Below are 22257 nucleotides of genomic sequence, written 5' to 3'. Positions count from 1 at the left end.
AGTTCCATCCATGCTTTTGAAAATCGTAAGAATCCCTTCTTTTTTTACCGCAGTGTAGTATTCCATGTGTAGATGTAACATAGTTTTTTAATCCACTCATCTGCTGATGTGCACTTAGGCTGTTTCCAAATCTTAGCTATGGTGAATTGTGCTGCTATGAACATAGGGGTGCCTATAGCCTTTCTGATTGGTGTGTCTGGTTTCTTGGGACATAGTCCTAGAAGTGGAATCACTGGGTCAAATGGGAGTTCCATGTTCAGTTTTTTGAGGAAACTCCATACTGTTCTCCACAGTGGCTGAACCGGTCTGCATTCCCACCAGCAGTGCACAAGTGTTCCTTTTTCTCCGCATCCTCTCCACATGATGTTTGTTGATTTGTTGATGATAGCCATTCTGACAGGTGTGAGATGGTTATCTCATTGTCATTTTGATTTGCATCTCTCAGATAATTAGTGATTTTGAGCATGTTTTTATATGTCTCTTGGCCTTCCTTCTGTCTTCTTTCGGAAAGTATCTATTTAGGTCACTTGCCCGTTTTTTGATTGGGTTGTTTATCTTCCTTTTTTTTTTAATGTGCGTAAAGGTTTGAATATCTTTGGAATCAATTGCTCTTTAAGGTTTCATAGAATTTCTTTGTATATGACTGAATCTGAAGAATTTGGAGGGGTAGTTCTTTCACAAGTTTCTCACTATCTTATATGAAATTAGTTTATATGTATTTTTTATGTCTTTGAAGTTGCTTTTTAGAAACTTTTACAAAAATATTCTTTACATGAAATTTGTGTAAAATTAATAAGGTATTATGACACACTTTCTATTTTTTATAGCAATTTATTTTCTATTATTCCTTCCATTATTTTTGTTAAGATTAGTTAAAACTTATTTATTGTTTTATGTTTTGCTTTCTTTCCCAAATCTAAGGTTTTTGTATTTAATATGTTTCTGATTTCTAACCTCATTGATGTCTTTATTTATTTTTTCTTTTATTCTTTCTATTTTTATTGATATCTTCTATTTATTTAATTTTATTATTTTACTTCTGTCTTTAATATATTTAGGATTATGAATATTCTCCCAGAAGTACTTATACTGTATCTCATAGTTTCCATATACTTTTTTTTGCTAGAAATTTTGCAATTTTGTTGTACATTTTTCATTTTTCTTTAATTTACATTTTATTAAAGAAAAGTTTGCTGATGCCTGTTGTTGTGGTTAAGTTTCTAGGGTGAGAGATTTTGTTGTTTTCTGGGTCATTTTCATGAATTTTTAGTTATATTGTATCTGGAGGAGAGCATTTTTGTCCATACAATTTTGGCACTTCTCTGTCAGAAGTTATTACAAACACAGTAATAGATTTCACTGAATTGAAAAGGACTCTTCTCTCGTCAGCATCAGGCTGAGCAGGAGTATTGCTTTCTAGATATTAGGACCTATTAAGAATAAAAATATCAGGTTGGCTGAGGTTTTTAATAGTAACATCCCTAATGAATAGTCAGTTTTTGTAAATAGTTCATTAGAATTAGAAAACTATTTTTTTCTTACAAAGCATGCTCGTGCATTTGCCTATATGTATATTTACAATGTGTTGGGATGCCTTGCTTATTGCTCTTTGTAGTTCATGGCCTCAAAACTTTACAATCCATGGCAAAGAACATTCTGATTCTTAGCCTGTCATGTAATGCCAGGCAAAGTAATGATGTCAAAAAATCAAATAATCACAATCCACTAAAAAAAGTGGTTATTTGGAATAGATATAGTATGGCTATAGTGAAACCCATTTTACTTTTCTCTTAAGATTAACTTGAGATTTTACAGTATAATTTTAAAATTTACTATGTTTACTCATTGTCCATCTCAATGGATCAATTATTAAATGAAATCATATAATATAGAATATAATTTTATATGATATAGAGTATAAAAATACAAGTACCTGGTTATAAAAATATTTAATAGCTATTATAAACAGGAATACATTTGTAGCATATATTCATGTAAATACTAGGGCATTCACAGTAAATTAACCAGAATAAGGTTTTCCTACTCCTCAGACCTAGCAAATTTAAGAAAGAGATGGAATTGCCCTCTTTTATACCGTAATAAATAAGTGAAAAATAGAAAAGATAATCCAAAGAAGTATATTTGTGGCTGAAATATACCTGAAAATGTTGCACTACAAAGACAATACTTAAATTGAACTCTGAAAAACAAAATGTTTTTTAACAAAGGAGGAAGGGTAGGTAGATTACCAGGACACATGAGTGACAGCATGTTCTTGTGGCGCAATATAATACCACGGGATGCTTCATTCTTTGTGTGCTTCCAGGTGAATTGGACAACATGCAACCAAGGAGGGCAGCTATATAACAGCATGGTGTGGTCTGGAAACTATATTTAAAGGCTTGGTGCAAATGCAGGAAGAAAAGACGACAAGTAAAAAAGTAGATATTGAGGTATTATTGTAATTATTAGCCAGGCCAAACTTCAAGTGCATTTTGACAATATTTTATCTATGTTTAATAACCACCTTGGAAAGTGCTTAAGTAAGAAAACTGAAGGTTAAAAGACATGATACAATGTCATCTACTGCTTTAATGACAGGGCCAAATTTATATTTCATCTGACAGTAAGAACATGTTTTCCATCACCCTTCATTGATATGGAGACACATTCAAGATTTTTTGGTTTAAATCAATAAGCATCTATATGCAATTAAATAGGTTTAAAAGGAAAAGTGGTACTACAAACGATATTGTTGATATTCATTAAGAGCAAATAGGGTTGGAACCTTGAATTGAAAAAAAAAAATGGAACAACTTTAGAATGAGTGCAAATTGGTACAAAAAGCCCAAGAAGAGACTTGGAGACAGACCGCTAAGAAGAAGCACACCCCTTGCTAGAGGTGATGTCAGAGGAAAAAGTGCATCAACTTGCATTCATCCTTATCCATTCCCCCTTCCGCCCAGTCAGGCTCCATTAAACAATGAATGAAAGTTATCACACCGTATTTACAAGGTGCCGTACCATGGACTGGTGAATTTAACCTGGCAATTTTCTGATGAAGAAGTGATATGGACAGGAATGTGCAGAGCTCCTGCAAGCTGATTTTGAGAGCTCAGCTGAGTTTGATCTTCGGGAAGATTAGCGGCTCCGCCTTGCTGGCTAACGTGAGCTGCTTTAGAGATTAAATAAGGAACAGACTTTGTCAGGCTTGTATCCATTTCTTGCCATCTGAATCAGTACCTCTTAAAGCTTAAAACCCACTGAGTTATATATTTTAGGTCTTAAATCTCTGTGCTTTACAACATAAAACATAGCAATAAAGTAACTCTGAGATTGATAATGCTAATCCAAAAGATATGATTATTTTACACAGACCAGTGATGACTACTGCTTTATAGGTACTTACACACTTTAAGTTCTACTTTGTAGGCCCCTGTGTAGCATTCAGAAAAAAAAACAAAAAAAAAACCCTTAATCTTGAATTTTAAATCAATATAAAATTGTGATTACTAGAAGAATTAATGAGATTTTATATAGAGCAAATAGAAAAGTATACACAAAACAATAACAGATAGACAGATGATAGATAGATAGATAGATAGATGATAGATAGATAGATAGATAGATAGATAGATTCACATTAATATTTACAATAGCATATGAGGGTAAAATTTCTCAGCCTGTGTTCTGAACATATTCTACTGCAGAATAATCTGAAGTGTCAATAAGGTCAATTCTACCTTGGTCAGTACATAGCTCAGTTGTTTGGAGCATTGCCCTGTACACCAAAAGATTGCAGGTTTGATTTCTGATCAGGGCACATACCCAGATTTTAGGTGCATATGTGAGGAAACTGATCAATGTTTCTCTCTCCTCCTCTCCCTTCTTTCTCTTTAAAATCAATGAAAGAATATGTCCTCCAGTGAGGATTAAAAAAAATTTAAAAAGCCAATTCCTTGGCCCCACCCACTACAGTCTTTCTGAATCAAAATATGCAATAATTAGAGTGCAGGGATCTGAACAAGTGGATCTTTAAGCTGAAGTCATTAAACATTTAAAGACAGGTACACTTCACTAGGCGTTACATTTAAGTTGATTTCTGTAATTTTATTAGTTCCCCTTCTTTTTTATAAGGACCTGAGCCTTATGTACTCTTAAAAGCAAAAAGCAATTGATTCAATCCAATGACAATTCTTAAGAATAAAAAAGAATGGGAAATAAGGTTAATGGTTTCACCGAAACTGTTTTGATGGGTCCATGATCATCAAGTATAAACTTATATTCTAAGGAGTGCTGGATAATGTGGTAAAGATTTTTACATGACTGTAGTTTAGGAAAGTCTCTTAGTTACAACATGGAGTAGTGATATTAATATAACTGACATTGATGGGAAATCTGTTATCTTAGAACAGTGGTTCTCAACCTTGGCTGCACATTAGAATCACCTGGGAATCTTTTTTAAAAAATCCTGATTTCTGGGCCTCATCCTCCTGAAATTCTGTTTCTTTGTTATGGGGTGGGGCTACAACATTAGTAACAAAGAAACAGAATTTCCGGAGGATGAGGCCCAGACATCAGGATTTTAAAAAGATTCCCAGGTGACTCTAATGTGCGGCCAAGGTTGAGAACCACTGTCTTAGAACAAAGATGAGGGGGGACATTCATGGTGTATTCAACATAATGTTTTCTCAACATACAAGATATAATTTCTAAAAGAGTATCCAAAGAGCCAGTCACAACGTTGCATAACTAAAATGTCATTACATTTTCAAGAGGAAATATTTTATCATCTTCATGACCTGACAATATGGATGATCCATACCCCTGCTAAATTTTCATTCATGGAAAAATGAGCCAGTTGCCTAAATCACTGACATGGTATTCATTTTACCTTCTTTAAGGAAAGGATCCCTTCTCTGGTCTCTTTGTCAGTGGAGATGGAGAATATCCCGATACCGTCACCATTAATGATGGAGTACGTCATGTCTGCGTTGGAGCCAGTGTCTGCATCATTTGCCTTGATTTTCCCAACGGCTGAACCAACTTGAGCTGACTCAGGAACATACAGCTGATAGTGCTCTGAAAAATATTTTATATTAAACATTTCAATGATAATAAATTTATTTTACAAGAAAATGCATTAAAATATTTAGAAAAAATATTTAAATGAACATAAAGTTAAGTTGTTTTCAAGTTTTAAATTTTAATATACCACTTAGTAATGAAATACTAGACTTACACAAACTTTAACTTGTATGCAAAGTAGCCTACATACGAAGAATTTGTAGATATCTGAATTAAAATATTTTATCAACTCTACACCCATAAACAACAGAAAAATAAATGAGGGAGGTCAAGTTTGCATTTTTATGTTGAGCAAAACTGTAGTGCAGTCTCCATTTTTGCTCCAGATAATATGTGAAATTTAAAGTGAAAACAGAAAAAAGAATATAGCCTACATGTGAATGTGATTTTTACTTTGATCAATCAACTTAAGTTGGTGAAAACTATGGCAAATAAATACAGTGTTTTTATACATTTATTTACCACGTATTTTTGGTCAGCTTCTAAAAATATTTTAAAGTCATTTTATAATAAAGTAAAAATAAAAAAGGAAATTGAATAGGTAGCCCAGAAGTAAATCCCTACATATAAAGCCAACTGATCTTTGATGAGGGTGCTAACAGACAACAATGTAGAAAGAATAATTTCTTCATCAAATGGTATTGGGAAAATAAGATATTCACATATAAAAAATAAAATTGTACCTTTGCTTTACATTATATGCAAAAATCATCTCAAAATGAATTAACAGCTGAAAATGTAAATTCCTAGAAGAAAACATTGGGGGATACCTTCTTGACATTGGTTGTAGCAACAATTTTTTGGCTATGACATCAAAAGCACAGGAAAACAAAAGCAAAAATAGATCATAAGGACTACACAAAACTAAAATACTTCTGCACAGCAAAGGAGAGAATCAGCAAAATTAAAAAGACAACCTATACGATGGGACAGATATTTTAAAATCATTAATATAACAACAGCTTAATATCCAGAAATTAAGGAACTTATACAACTCAACACTAAACGGACAATTTGATCAAAAATGGGGAGAGGAACTGAATAGACATTTTTCAAAAGAAGACATGAAAATATGTTCACCATCACTAATCATCAGAAAAATGCAAATCAAAATAACAATAAGATATGATCTCACATCTGCCAGAATGGTTATTACTAAAAAATACAAATATAACAAATATTGGTGAGATCTGAAGAAAAGGAAATCCTTGTGCATTGTTTGTGGAAATGTAAGTTGCTTCAGCCACAATGCAAAACAGTATGGAGGTTTCTCAAAAAAGCAAAAATAGAACTACCAAATAATCAGTAATCTTACTTTTGAGTATATCTGAAAGAACTGAAATTAAGACCTCACAGAGAAGTTGGTATTCCCATGTTCATTACAGCAGTATTCACACTGGCCAAGATATAGAAATAACCCATATCCTCAATAGATAAAGGAATAAAGATAATGAAAAAGATTCTCTCTAATAAGATAAAAAAATACAAAAATTTTGTAAAATACAGCCTCTGAGTACTTATTATATAAGTCATAAAGGTAATATTCTAGCTAGAGAATTACAGGATTAATAGAAGTGGAAATTGAAAACAGAGACACTATGATAAATGTAAATGAACTCAATGAATTTAAGATGTCTCTGATAACAAAGATTATTAAAATGTAAAAATAGAACCTGCTAGGGAAGAAAGCATATTCTAAAGAGCTTAGCATGCGTTTAATGCTTAAACATTTGTGTTTAACATAGATATAATACCTTTGTAATCCTAAACACCAATATAATTCATTTATGCCCTAACACATTTTAGTATACTGTGCTTAACAATGGAAGAAAACACATAAAATTATCCTAAAATAACAAATTATATCAAACTTACTCTACATACTAATTCTAACAAAAACAACGTGCCAGCACTAACCATGAAGGTATATAAATACTGTATAGAGTTAACCTTAAAAATTCTGACACCTGAGAAACAACAGTCCACAAATAATTAGGTATTACGATCTTTGGATTATAATGGTAATACATAAACTTTCATTTACCTGTTAATTTATGAGAATTAGAATTTTCTATGGGAGTGAAAAACACAGGGGAGAAACTTTATAGGGTATAATCAAAATGAATTTAGAAATCTTTGACTAAAAGCCTGAAGTTTTGCCACTGCCATTAATTCATTCACATAGAAAAAGTCAGCTTGCTATTCAGGAAAAAAAAAATCACTTTTATCTAAATAAGATTAGTAAAGGTCATAAATCATAGAATATTAATATACATGTTGAATAATCTTTTGCTTTTCCATAATATATTTACTCTATAATTACTCTCTGGGAAAAACAAACAGACAAACAAAAAACAACACCCATCTAAATAATTTTATGCTACAGTTAAGTGAGCATTTCTTCTGTTGCCAAAAGAATCCTCAGAGTATGTTGAGTTCACAAGAAGGTTATGTAGCCTGGCCCGTGGTGCAGCTCAGGGGTTGAGCATCGACCCATGCACCATGAGGTTGCTGGTTCAATTCCCCATTAGGGCACATGTCCGGGCTGCAGGTTTGGAGTGGACAAGGGGTGCAATGGATGTTGATGTTTCTCTCTCATCAATGTTCCTATCTCGCCCTCTCCCTTCCTCTCACTCTAAAATCAATAGAAAAATATATTTTAAAAGGTTATATACTGTGCTATACCACCTTCAAGAGGGTTAACGTGAATTTAAAAAACCACATAGACAGTTCAGGATTTAACACACACACACACACACACACACACACACTCACGCATATTGTTTATACCAGCATATATTATATGTGTGTACTCTATAGTATCTCCACTTATTTATTAGCTTGAGATGGAGAAAAAGAGAAGTAGGCAAATAGAGAGACAAAGAGATCATTCATTCAATTTTCAGAAATACATTTTACAATTGGGTTTGTGAGAAAAATTCTTAATTTGCCCTCTTGAAATTAATGATTGAGGTTTTCTTGTTCCCTCCCTTTCCTTAAAGCATTTACTAGAGAAAAGAGTTATTATTTTAACAGTTATCAATAATGGAAATATATTATGAAGCAGTGAAGAATCACTGGAAAAGATCCTTTATAGTAAAATAAATTGTTCTTTTGTTGAAGGCTGAAATAGGTAAGGAATTGATGTAAATTTATATGATACAAAGACTCCTCCCAAACCAACCAAAGTGTCCATATGTGCATCACTGTATATTGTGAGATGGGTATATATTTTTTTCAGAGAAGAAAAGTACAATTAGCCAGCTCATTTGCTCCTTTTTCTGCATCCATAGTTAAGGTTTATTTTGGTGTTTATAATAAACAAAAATCATCAGATGTGTTTAGTTTTAGATGGTGTTTTCATATTGAAATATAGAGTGATAACTTAGTCTGAGTTATGAATCCTTTTTTTTCAATCATAAAAGTTCTTTTTCAAAATTTTTATTTTATTTTTTGTTTATAAAGGAAAGTTTACATTTCACAGTTTTCTTCTCTGATCACTCCACCTATAATATACTAACTTGCTTATTATATAGCGATTTTTCTCTACTTTCATTTCTCTTTCATTGTTTCTATATTAGTATTCATTCTTTTGTTGTTTATTGTTTTCATGACTTATGTTAATTATTTTCAGTTTTCTAGAACTCCTAATTTATTTCTATATAGTCTTTTCACATCATTATGTCTTTTTAAAAAATCATTTCAACACAAATGTATGCATGGCAGAAACTTCAATCTTTCTCTTTAATTTCTTTCCACCACCATATTCCATTGGTCAAACAAAGTCATTGGTCAAGCCCAAAGTTAAAGTAGCAGGGACATACACACCACCTACAGAAAAGCATGATAAGAGAGTGAAAGGACAAACAATCCTGAATAAATGATACAGTTTGTTCACAGTCTACTTTCCTATCACAAATATTTGTCTGCTTTTCACAGGTAAAATCCACTACATGCTGAATGACACCCCAAACATCTTTAAACCATAGCATCAGACTTGTATAGGTGTACTCACACCACTACAGCCATAGGAAGCCATGAAGTCTATTGGAAGACTTGATGTCAGTAGCAGGTACACATGCTCCCCTCAACTCTTATTCCCCTAGATGCCACTTGGGCTTCACTGGGCTCCACAAAAGGCTTCCGTGGGAGGAATGTACTCAATGTTCTCAGGGCCAGGTTGACAGGAAGCACGTCTCCTGAATGTACTCAACGTTCTCAGGGCTAGGGGGACAGGAAGCACGTCTCCTGAACATTCATACCAAATGTTTACTACTTTGTCTGCAGCATTTTGATACCTTAAATCATTTTCAAGGTAGAATTTTTCTTATCTCGAAAAGTTGAATGTATTGGAACAATTGTGATTTAAATGCCTTAAAGCAGTGGTCGGCAAACTGTGGCTCTTGAGCCACATGCAGCTCTTTGGCCCCGTGACTGTGGCTCTTCCACAAAATACCACGTGTGGGCGCGCACATACAGTGTGATTGAAACTTCATGGCCCATGCACAGAAGGGGCCAAAGAGCCGCATGTGGCTCACGAGCCGCAGTTTGCCGGCCACTGCTAAAGTAATGATATGACTGACATCAGCCAAATGGCAAGTTAGGAAGCTCCAAGCCCTCGATTCCCCGTGGAAACATGGAAAACACCAGAAACTGTCTGGACAAAGTTATATGAGCTCTGGAAAAGCCAAAAGTTCGTAGCCACCAAGCAAATACTCCATTAAGAAAAAGTACTTTCCAAACTGTAAGGATCTGTGGTGTTTCTACTTGCTCTTGCTCCACCCTCTCCCATAAACAAGGCTCTTGGTCGGCAGCAAGTACCAGGTTAATTCTCAATTCTCTCTATGCAACGATAAACAAAGATGACAAAACTTTAACCAAATGACTGTCAATAAAATGAGAGACAAGTCAAATTAATAAAATCAGAACAACCTGGAGCCAGAACCACATATTTTGTAGAAAGAAAAAAATTGTAAGAAAATAGTAAAAAAATTACATATATAGGAAACTGACAAATTATTAGAAACGCACGAACTATAAAAACTGAAATTGGAATAGCTATTATTTTTACAAAAGCAAAAGAAAATAAGTATTAATGAGCATGTAGAAAAATTGGAACACTTATGCATTGCCATTGGGAATGTAAAATAGTAAATTTTCTATGAAAACAGTATAGTGGTTCCTCAAAAAGTTAAACATAAAATTATCATAGGATCCAGCAATCCTACTTCTGGCTATACACACAAAAGCATTGAGCACAGTGACTTAAACATATATGTGTACACTAATACTCATAGTAGCATTGATGACGATATCCAAAAGACAGAATCATCCCAAATGCCCTTCAATAGCAAATGGCTAAAGAAAATGCAATATAATATCCAACAGAATATTAAAAAGCTTTTAAAAGGAATTAAATTCTAATATACAGTATGAATAAAGCTGAAAAACATGCTAAATAAAGTAAAAAAGGGCAAATACTTTATGATTCTACTAATATGAAGTAAGTAGAATAGTAAAATTCAGAGACAGAAAGTTGAATAGCAGTTGCCAGTTACCGAGGGGAGGGGAAAATGCAGAGTTAGTGCTTAATGGGTACAAAGTTTCAGTTTTGCAAATGCAGAGAGTTCTAAAGATGGAAGGTATTGACGACTGCACAGCATTGTAAAAATGTGAATCCCACTAAACTGAACAGTTAATGATGGTTAAAACGGTAAATTTTATGTTCTTTACAGTTTATCACAGTAAAAGTTAAGTAAAATCAAGATGTGAGCAACTGGTATTTGAATCTTTACCCAGCATGGAAAAAAATGGGATAGCACAAATGCTGGGAATCCATAATGATGGGGAGAATCTAATAAAAATGAGAAATATATTTTACAAAAATATATAAATTGTCTTCAATATGTTAACTTTGCTCTGATTCTCTGAATGGAAAACTAAAATATGAAGGTGAAATGGGTATTATTTAATTTTAAACAAATTATTTGTAGTATCTTAGTATTTTTCCTTTAGTTTGAATATACATGAATGATTTCTGTTATAGTCTACCCCATTAGGAAGTTTTAAAGATATCTTCAAATAGTGCTAAGATTACCTATTTTGGTTTTATACTATATAATTGTACACAGCATAAAGATACAAATACAATTATTTCATGTTTTTGTTTCTGACTGTGCTATAATTTTTTTTGCTAGATGCGATCCTTTTCACATAATTTCTTAGAAGGCATCATAAAATGTTAATGATTAGGTGAAGTACATTAAAGAAAGGAAGACTTGGTGGGAATAATAAAAGGGCATTTTGCTCAATGAAGCTTGTCCCTTTTAACACACATTTTCCCCAGGATAGAATTGATTCTAATTGCTTTTTAAAAGACCTGTATCCTTGCTTCAGTGACTTTGCCAGGTAAGCAAATAAATTATTCCCTAAGATTAACCCAAGCCACAGCCTTCAACACCTTTAATTAATCTGATCATCACATTCATTGTGACTAATTAGTATTTTTCTTACATGAATAGTATTTATATGAGAAAGTGACGAGTTGAATATAAAATATGTATTTATAGATGATTCTGGGAGAAAATTGATTGGCATATAAATGGTTAAATACCATAATATCTGAATTATCTAGGTTGCCTGACATTAACAAGATTACCCAGAAGGTTTCTAAATCTCTCTTTTAAATTGTTTTATGCAGATAGTTTACAGTGGAAATGCTGCTTTCAACTTAGGAAAAGGACACACAAGCAATAAGGAATTTCCCTGCATCTAAGAAACTTCTATTGAATTTTAATCATTAAGCATTATATTAAGGTCTGCCTGCAATGTTTTAGTACATGAATAAAGCATATTACTAATTCTATAGTTATTTGAATGCCACACATTAAAAACACAATTGTCCAGTATGAGAATCTTCACTGCACTCTGAAATAATATATTTAAAATTCTTTAACCTAACACATTCTGTGTTATGATGTGTCAATCATAGCAAAGCTGATTATCCTATGAAAAGTTATTGTTCTCTTCAAAGTGAAGATACAGTGTGTCACTTTTGAACATTCTCTCACTTTAAATATTTTTTACTGATTTCAGAGAGGAAGTGAGAGGGTGAGAGAGATAGAAACATTATTGATAAGAATGAATCATTGATGGGGTGCCTCCTATATGTTCCCTACTGGGATCTGAGTCCACACCTGGAAGTCATCAAACCATGACCTCCTGGTTCATAGATTGACACTCAACCCCTGAGCCGCACTAGCTGGGCAAATATTCTCTCACTTTTAATGATATGCATGACTCATAAAAAGTTAAAAGATGGTAAATTTATAAATTCTAATTGAAAATCATTCCTATTTTTTTCAGCATTCAGTGAAAAATTGATTCATAAAACCTAACTAGAAACAAAGCACTTCAAATAAATTTTTGCTTAGGACCATAAACATAAATAACTATACAAAAAGAGTAAATAAAAGAAAAAAATGATAATTCTGCGGTAACATACAGCCAAATAAATTTTAAACAAAGAGTAAAATGGTTGACATGTTATGACTGGTAAGTTTCTAAACAGGCAACCTGAATTAACAAGTATTTAACTTTAATATCAGAAGCATGTTTCTTCAGACCAAGTGGGAACCAAACACAAAATAAAAAGGCAACTTACTGAATGGGAGAAAGTATTTGCAAGTCATAGATTTGATAAGGGGTTCATCACCAAACGTATAAAGAACTCATACAACTCAATCACAATAAAAAAAAAATCCAAAACAATTTATTAACCCTTTGAGTCCCAACCAATATCCTAGAAACTATGCTAAAATTGCCAAGGCATTTTGAGTTAAGGTTTTTAAATTTTTTTCCCCTCATAAAGAGTGAACTACTAGCATCAAATAGTGACACTGCAGGAGGAGCGTGATAGCGCTCCCAGCACTCTAGGGGTTAAAAAAATGGGCAGAAGACCTGAATAGACGTTTTTTTCTGAGAGAATACTATTCAACCATAAAGAAATAATGAAATCTTGCCACTTGCAATTACCTAGATAGACCTGGAAGGTATTATGCTAAGTGAAATACATCAAAAAGAGAAAGACAAATGCTCTATACTCTCTCTTATATGTGAAATCTAAAGCAAAAACACCAACCTCATAGATACAGAGAAGAGACTGGTATTTGCCAGAGATGAGATGGGAGAAGAGTAGATAAATGGGTGAAGGAGGTAAAAGATAACACAATTTTATAACTTGAAATAAAAAATTACAATAGTTTAAAAATCGGTAATTATGACATACGGCTATGGATTAGTACTTATGTATATTTTGCTCCCTGTTTTTAACTTCCTCATTATTCCAGGTCATTCTCTTAACTGATGCCAATGTGCTTTCTCTAAAATATTCTTCCACATTTAAAAAACCTTGTAAAAAATTATAATCCTAGATTATAATAGAAGAAAACAACAACAAACACAAAGTGGCTTAAAGAAACTTTTAAAAATAAGAACAATATAGTTTGAAAGTAAAATGATGGGAACACCAAATATTAACTGGGGGAAAAGAGTAAATAGCTTGGTATCACTATATTAATATCAGAAAAATTGGATTTTCAAGAATGAACCATCATTAAAGTTAAAGAGAAAGGTTTCACACTGAAAAAATTTCAATCTGTGAAAGATATCATTTACTAATTCTGTGTGTATGAGGATAAGTAGAAAATTCTAGTGTTATAGGGGGAAACATTAACGTATATCTCCCAGTTGCTGACAAACAAAAATAATGTGTGGATATAGAAAATTGGAATAGCATATGAATGAGCTTGAACTAATTTACAAACATAGAAAAGTAACCATGCAGCTGAAGAATGTACTTTTTTAAAAGTATATAGAGACAATTATCTAAATAAATCGCATGCTGATGTTAAAGAAATCCTTACAAGTTTCAAAATAATATGCCTGTAGCCATAATAAAATCAACTGGATGTCTTTTTTAAAAGCACACTACAGATCAAAGAAGCTTTTTGTGTGTTTCTTTGAATACCTCCTTCAAGTAAAATACTGGTGTTCAATGTATTAAATACATTTAGATTTGTTTTTATGAAAATGTATGTAATAAAACTGTGGTTCTTCCTCTGAAATATTTGCTATTGTAATATCACAAAAATGTCAATATCTTCATCAATTATATTTTCTTTTTCAGGAACATTAAAACTTACCTAAATCAGTTAAACATCTGTAATTTTTAGTATTATGGGAAATACTGCCATCTATTGAACTTCCGGGACTTGATCCTCCCACTATTACATTGCACTATATTAACTCCAGTCCTAAGTGGCTTCAGTTGTTGGATGGCTTATAGTTTTGCAATCATTTCCAGTTATTGGGAAGTTTTGTCAGATAATCAAGTCTCATTGGGATTATCTGACATGTGTTATTCTTCTTTCCCTGACTTATTTATTTACTCTTCAAGGGCAAGTCTCAAAAACGCATATCCTTCCATTTATGATACAGACAGTTTGCTTTATAAACTTTTGTGTAAGGTAATGACTTTTACATGCATATTTAGTTAATACAGATTAATAGTTGTCAGTGATTATTTTTTTTGGCCTAATAGTAAATTAAGCAACAACTACAATATAATTCTAACATAGCTAAAACCAGAAAGGAAACAAGAATCTTAAGGAGTAGAATAGATTTCTTTCAATAAAAGGACTAATATTGAGGAATTTTACATCATAAGGTGTTCTTCTCTGAGGAGAACTGGGCATCCATTTGTAGTTTTCAAGGATTCAAGCCATAGACGGTCTGGTTTCTTCTAATTCACTGAGTCTTACAAGCTGCTACCTTTTCTACACTCTCCTGCCCACAAGTCGGCATTACTTAGGATTGAGCAGTGGCTGATCTCTTAGGTGAGCATGGCTTTTCTCCCTCCTGGACCTTTGTTCACCTTGTATCCTAGGACACTGAGTTTGCAACTCTGTAGAATTAACTTAGCTATTAGTCTAATTCATTCTTGTTCTCAAACACTTACTCAAAGCCTATCTACTTGAAATGAAAATATGTGGCTCAATGATTAGAGTGTTGGCCTGCACACCAAAAGGTTGCAGGTTTGATTCCCAGTCAAGAGTACATAGGTGGGTGGCAGGTTGGATCCTGACCTTGGTAGGGACGCATGCAGGACACAACCAATCAATGTATTTCTCTCACCTCTCTCTTCTCTCTCCCTCTTTTCTCTCTTCTCTCTCTCTCTCTCTCTCTCTCTCTCTCTCTCTCTCTCTCTGCAACTCCCTCACTCCCCTACACTCTCTCTTTGAAAATAAATGAAATACAGAGCTAGCTTTAAATTAATACCAGATATAACAAGCTGACTCACCTTCTCAGGCCATGGTAGGTCAGCAAATGAAAGATAAAGAATAAAAACACAGTAAGGTAATCTTTTTGCAGTTCTGTGTGCTGGATGTTTATACTAGAACTGATCACATAATGGTGTAAGAAAGATGGCTCTCTCAGATAGGAAAAGAGAGAAGGAAGTTAGGAGAACTAAAAATTTCATGCCTTAAGAGAAACAATGAGACCATTGAATCCATTTGATAACTGGATGTTATCTTTATACAGGCTGAAATGTAAATGGATTTGTGTTTTGTGGTGCTTCATGAATATCAGCCCTCATATACATCATTTCCTTCTCCCAAGAGTTTACGAAGTTTCCCATATATAAGCAGTCATTTGATGAGTTTAATGCAATGGGTAAATAAAAAATAGTTTACTGCAAGCTACTCTTGCCAGGGTGACACTAAATCATTCTGAAAGCAGCAGTATGTTCGAGCAACATGAGTGCAAAATAAAATATCTTTTAAACAAGTCAGAGTAGGTACTGGCTCTGTTTCAAAACTAAGTGCATCTTGCAGTGTGGCAGGGGTGACATCTGTCAGTCATTCTGCACAGGCTGTTACTAAGGACAGGTAGATCCCATTACATATAATGAGATCACTCAGAGAGTACGCATTTATTTTCTCCTTGTCAGGTAAAATTATTGTTTTCACCATAAATGGATGCTTCCAACAACAAAACTGCTATTAATCTATCATAAGCCCATAAATAGTTTTCTATGTCATCACTATTACAATTTTTCTGAATTCTAAAATCAATTTAATGGACTTGTAAATTTAAAAAAAATGATTATAGAGAGAAATGGAGATGCTATATGTATTTTGACCAAGCATTTATTGATGCCCTATTGTGCAGAACTGGATTTATTTTATTTTACTTATTATTATTTTTATTGTATAAAGTTTTACATATGTCTCCTTTTCCCTACTTGACCCCCTCCCCCTGCCATTTCTACCCCAGATTTATTCTCTTGATTAAAATCTATGATATTAATATACATATTAACAATAGTCATGGTACAATCTGCCTGAGAATAAGGTATACAAGTTAGAATTGTGAATTATATTAAATTTTGTATTTAGTTGAGTTTAGCATTATTACTCATTATCTTTTAAAAATATTTGAAATTAAGTTTTCTAATCCTATGAAATAATAGCACTTGTGTGAAAGTGCTGTATGTGTATATGCATATTGCATGGACTAAATGATAAACTAAATATAAAAGTACACTGTACTTTGTAAAATGATTTAAATTTAATGATATGTTATATTTAATGTAATAGAACCCTACCTATGATTTCTAATTTTCTCTCAGACATACTTTCTTCACAGGGCAAAGGCCAGTGAACCAGGTCAAATAATCTTAACTCTAGAACCAATATTTTAAAGTGGTTTTACCTAACTGTGAACTTGAGTTGTATATATTCTAACAATGGTAGTTTGACAGAATATTTAATTTGACCCAGTCACTCAGTAGTAATCATTTTTCAAGGACTGGGCACTGACCCGAACACTTGTTTACAAAGACAATTCAAGCATTATTCTCACTTAGATGCATACTAGGTGAGGAGATATGCACCTATGGAAATAAAGATAACATGAAAGGACATGCGAAAGTGCTATGTAATAGGAAATTAAAAATATAAACTCTGCTAATTCTGCAACAAGGTTAGTTGTGCAGGGCTTTTAAACAAAGAAATGTGAGTGTGGAGAATTCTGAGTTGAATTAAGGGTATGCTAAGTATTACTATGTTTTAGGAATGATCAGTATTCCACCTGCCTGAGGCTGAGGTGTACTGAGACCAACAGTAAGAGATAAAGCTGGGAGCGCTGGCTGGTGGTACTCACTTGGTTGGTCACCAGTTTGATTCCTGGTCAGGGCATTTGTTCAGGTTGCAAGTTCAGTACGAGTTGGGGTACAGGAGGCAACTGATCGATGTTTCTAAGTCACATCAATATTTATCCCTCTCTCCCTCTCCCTTCCTCTCTCTCTAAAATCAATATTTTTTTTTTTAAAAAGAGATAAAGTTGGGGAAGGAATTTATCACTAACTTGTGAAGAGTCATTACTGACATACCACATTGTCTATTTTATTACAGTTTTGAAACATCATGTGGAAGAAGAACATAAGGGAAAGATCCCTTACAGAACTTTTATAATTAAAAATCATTCTGCAAAATGTCATCTACAGTTCTGCCACATCAAAAATATTCAAATATAGTGATTTATTGTCACTTCTGATATCATAAATATCACTTCCTTTCAAGCACACAGAACTGATACTTCTCCCTGAATTGCCTGCTAGTTTATGCTCTCCATTCTCAAGACGCATATTCTACTCCAAAATCCTATCTTATTATATTAATTGTACCCTGATGTTGGATTGTTGGATGGTGTGTGTGTGAGAGAGTGTGTATGTGAAGGATCCTGATATGAAGGATTTTCTTTTAAGTTTTAGTAAAAAAAAAAAAGGTAACCATGCAATTATTTTGCCTCAGGATGCCCATATCAAAGAGTATTTTGAATATCTCTATGAATACCTTGGTATTCCATAAATACTTTAGCCAATGCAGGATATCATCACCCAGTATGAGTACATCATTTTAAATGTTTCACTGTGATACCAACTGAAACACACACCTTTAACACAGTGACAACTATCTACCAGGCTCAGGAGACAATAGGTAGGATGAAATCTTCAGTCTTGTTTATGGAAGGGAGATCAGATGGCACAGAAACAGAACATTCCATTTAAGATGACAGTAACATGCCGCTATAGAAGCAAGTATTTCATTTGCTTTATATAAATGAATAGTATTACATTCAGATCAGAAGAAACAGGTACATACTCTGAGGGAACCGCGGGGGGTTGTCGTTGACGTCGGTCAGGGTGATGTTGACCGTGGTCGAGCCCGAAAGCCCTCCGACTTGCCCAGCCATGTCTTTGGCTTGAATGACCACCGAGTAGTGCTCTCTGGCTTCTCTGTCCATGTTATGTAAGGCAGTTCTAATAACTCCTGTAACACAGATTTTAAAGCCCAGAATGGGTTATTCAATAAATGAGAAATGACATAGAAATATTTATCCTTATTTTCTGTTTTAAGAAATGTATTTTTAATGAAATATGTTTGAAAGAAAAGCCAGGCTTCTGAGGCTAAGCGTACCTTATCAATGTTACTAAACTGTCCAATGAAAACATTTATGTCAAGCACACACCCCAAACCATCCTATCCATGGGAAATGTAAAGTGCCCATCTCGGCATGCCCTGGGGTAGGCAGCTGCTGGAGGGCAGATTGCAACCTGAGCTTGTTCGTTCTTCTGGTTTCTCAACTTGTGCTTCTCAGTTGAGATGATCTGAGGTTACTTTTCCTCTTTGCAGAGAATTTACATAGTTTCTTGACAGTGATGTCAAAGTTGGATGATGGAAAATGTTGGGGAAGTGTGGATACTTGAATGAAGATGATAGGTGGGAAGCATTTTAACATATATCAGGATTAAGAAACTCACTATGTTTGGCAAGAAATAAAAACAATAAGAACTAGATCTAAGTATATATGCAAAATAAAGTTATGAGACTGACTCAAATAATCACGTTTTTTATTTTTATAGAGACCAAGGAGACATTTAATGGACTTTTTCATGAATTAATACTTGAATCCAACAGAAATTGAAAAGATTATATATCTGTTTCTAATTATGTGTAAGTAAACACACAGATAAGCACAAATTAGATAGCCTTATTCAGAGAGGCCTACATTTAAAAATTAAACAAATTTTCGAGAGAGCCAAGTTTACTGAAATACTATTAAGTCATAAAATAAGAAAAACTGTCCTCATGTAGATGATCTATCTTATAAATAAATATCTAAATCTATACGTATAAATGCTTTATGTGGATGAAAATATATAATATAAATATAGTTGCCACCCCAAATATTTGTCTACATTTAACAACCACCTGTTTACATTTACTAAAAAAAAATATCTGGACCATGCCACTTTTGAGAATGATACCAATGGCTTCAATCACACACTTGATTAGTTAGCAGTGCAATTCACAGCATGATGCCAATTATAACTGCTAACTATAGGGTTGAACTCGTTTGCACACAATATCTTGATATAATGAGAGAAAATTGATTGTATATTTAAGCAAAAAATAGTCTTTTAAAAATGGAACGAATAGTCAATCGGTTGTTTTGAATAAAAAACACAAACTTCTGGAATTTCTTACTGAATTGATTTACTGGATGTGTAATGACTTTGAGAGGAGAGCCTTGGGCACCAGAAAAAGAGATCCCACAAATTTCAAAATTTGTGAATATATAATTGAGGAGTTCATAAAAACTTTCCTGAAGCTAAATATGAAATGAAAATTATTCTTATCAAAAATTATAATTATATGATAATAAGTGATTCATCTAACTCATGCATATAAAAAAGCCTCAAGCATTCTTATTAAAAAGAACAATGTATTATAACGTGTAATAATTATATAAGAAGGGATTGAGCTGATGCAGAGGGGATGAGGTAAGAATTAATATATTTTATAAAATAAATACATATGTTCTAGTATTTGAAACAAAATAAAGATGCTATTCTTAAAAGAATACATCATAAGAGGGACTTACCTCTGGTGGGAAGAAGTATAAGATTATTGTCCAGGAAAATGCTTTACAGTGAAATAATTAAAGTAATATTCTGTATACTATAAATATATAAGTAAAACATTGATCATTACAAAGTGAAGGATAGATACATGCAAAAAAATAAAAACTGTACCATTCATACAATATTTAAAAAATGCTTTAAGGACTAAAATGTAAATCCTAAATCATAAAACTGGAAGAAAATAGACAAAGTAAACTATCTGACATTAGTCTGACTAACATCTTGGTGGACACGTCCCCTTGAGCAAGGGAAACAAAAGAAAAAATAAACAAATGGGAATACATCAATCTAAATGCTTCAGTACATCGAAGGAAAACTTCAACAAAACAAAAGCAACTTACTGACTGGTAGAATATATTCACTAATGATATTTCTGATACAGGATTGATGCCCTTTTTTAATTGGATTATTTTTTCCTTATTGAGTTTTAATAGTTCTTTGCAAATTTTAGAATAGTCCTTTATCAAACATCTATTTTCCAAATATTCTCTCCCAGGTTATGGCTTGTCTTGTTATCCTCTTGACGATGCAGTGTCTTTCACAATGCAGAAGTTTTTAAGTTTTTTTGAAGTTCAGCTTTTCAATTATTTCTTTCATGGATCATGATTTTTGAGTTGTATCTAAGAAGTCATTGCTAAACTCAAAGTCATGGAGACTATCTCCTATGTTACCTTTTAGGAGTTTTATATTTTTTCACTTTATATTTAGGCCTGTGATTCATTTTGAGTTACCTTTTTAAAGGGTATAATGTGATTTAAGGGTGTCATGTTTTTGCATGTGGATGTTTATTTGTTTCAGCACAATTTATTGAAATATTATCTTTTCTCCATCGGGTGACCAAAGACTAGTAGAGCTCCAAACCCACATGCTAAAATCTTAAGAGTTCATATAGTGACCTGGATTCAGTCGCATACACCACCTCAGCCACATATTGCTTCTCAAAACTGTGTCCTTGAAAACAGTTCCTGTCATGGGAACCATAGGCATAAGTAATATTCCAAAGGCAGAGGTTGGCTGAGGAGTTCCATATTGCTCCAGTCCAGCTGGAGGATAAATTGGTCTTGTTGACTTGCCCTAACATCTATAACAAATACCACAGCTGATTGTAATGCAAGAGGGTCAAGATCATACTGTAAAAAGCCATAGTTAGAAAGATGAAGTTTTACCAGTATGTATTTACACTTTTGTGTACTTTTTAATCTCCATCATGTCATGCCAAAAAATGCACATATGTATGGAAACACACACACATAGTAAAAAATAATGTGCAATGGCATTATATATTTTCAAAACTGTGAAGCCTAAACTCATGTACCAGATTAAACTATATTTACAAAATGCAAGTAAAAAATGAAGTCTTATTTGTTTGTTTGGGTTTTTCTGCCATATATCCATGTACACAGTAGTGTAATCTACTTTACTTTTGTCTTCCAAATAAACCTAATAAGGACATAAACATGGCCTTTCCATTAAGTAAATTTGTAACGAAAATATATGAAGCAGCTGTGGCTCAATAGTTGAATGTCAGGAGGTCACAATTGGATTCCTGATCTGGGCACATCCCCTGGTTGCATACTCGATCCCCCGTGGGAGGGCATGTGAAAGACAGCTGACTGGTGATTCTCTCTCATCATCGATATTTCTACCTCTCTCTCCCTCTCCTTTCTGCTCTGAAATAAATAAAATAAATTAATTAATTAAAAAATAAAAACATATTATATGAAGCAGCTAAAGTAATTACCATAAATTATTGCATTGCTCATTTGTTTGAAACAAAGAAAATTCTTCTGTTTACAATACACGTTAGGTAACTGGTAATGGCATATTGTGGATGTTTGCAGGACATGCTTCACTAGCAATGTTTACTTCCAAATTGTTAACGGGAATTGTTGCCTTTTATTCTCCTGTGATGCTGGGTTGAATCAACAGGATGTGATTATCATTGTATTATGTTGTTTTGTTTCTTATTACTTTCCTGGTAAATGATTGCAGGTGCCCCACTGCCTGCAAATTACCTATTGACTACTGCTTCCCAATCACCTTGATAGGTAGGGGCTTGTAACGGAATTACTCTCTGCTGAATACAAGTTCATAACATTGAAAACTCATCTGTGGATATA

General features: G+C 33.3%; 1 protein-coding gene across 3 annotated transcripts in view; it reads right to left on the bottom strand.

Annotated features, from left to right (window-relative positions):
* The window catches only part of CDH18 (cadherin 18), a 338421-nt gene that overhangs the window by 66415 nt on the left and 249749 nt on the right, over window positions 1-22257 (bottom strand). For all 3 annotated transcript variants that reach the window (XM_015567640.1, XM_015567641.1, XM_006769443.2), the window contains exons 5-6: window positions 18315-18482; window positions 4895-5082 (exon numbers count right to left, since the gene is read on the bottom strand). In XM_015567640.1, the coding sequence (XP_015423126.1) occupies window positions 4895-5082; window positions 18315-18482 (356 nt within the window). The remainder of the gene's footprint in view (window positions 1-4894; window positions 5083-18314; window positions 18483-22257) is intronic.

The sequence above is a fragment of the Myotis davidii genome, unplaced genomic scaffold, assembly GCF_000327345.1.
Source record: "Myotis davidii unplaced genomic scaffold, ASM32734v1 scaffold143, whole genome shotgun sequence".
Classification (NCBI taxonomy): Eukaryota; Metazoa; Chordata; class Mammalia; order Chiroptera; family Vespertilionidae; genus Myotis; species Myotis davidii.
The sequence above is the reverse complement of the archived record's forward strand: the minus strand, read 5'-3'. Positions and strand labels throughout refer to the sequence as shown.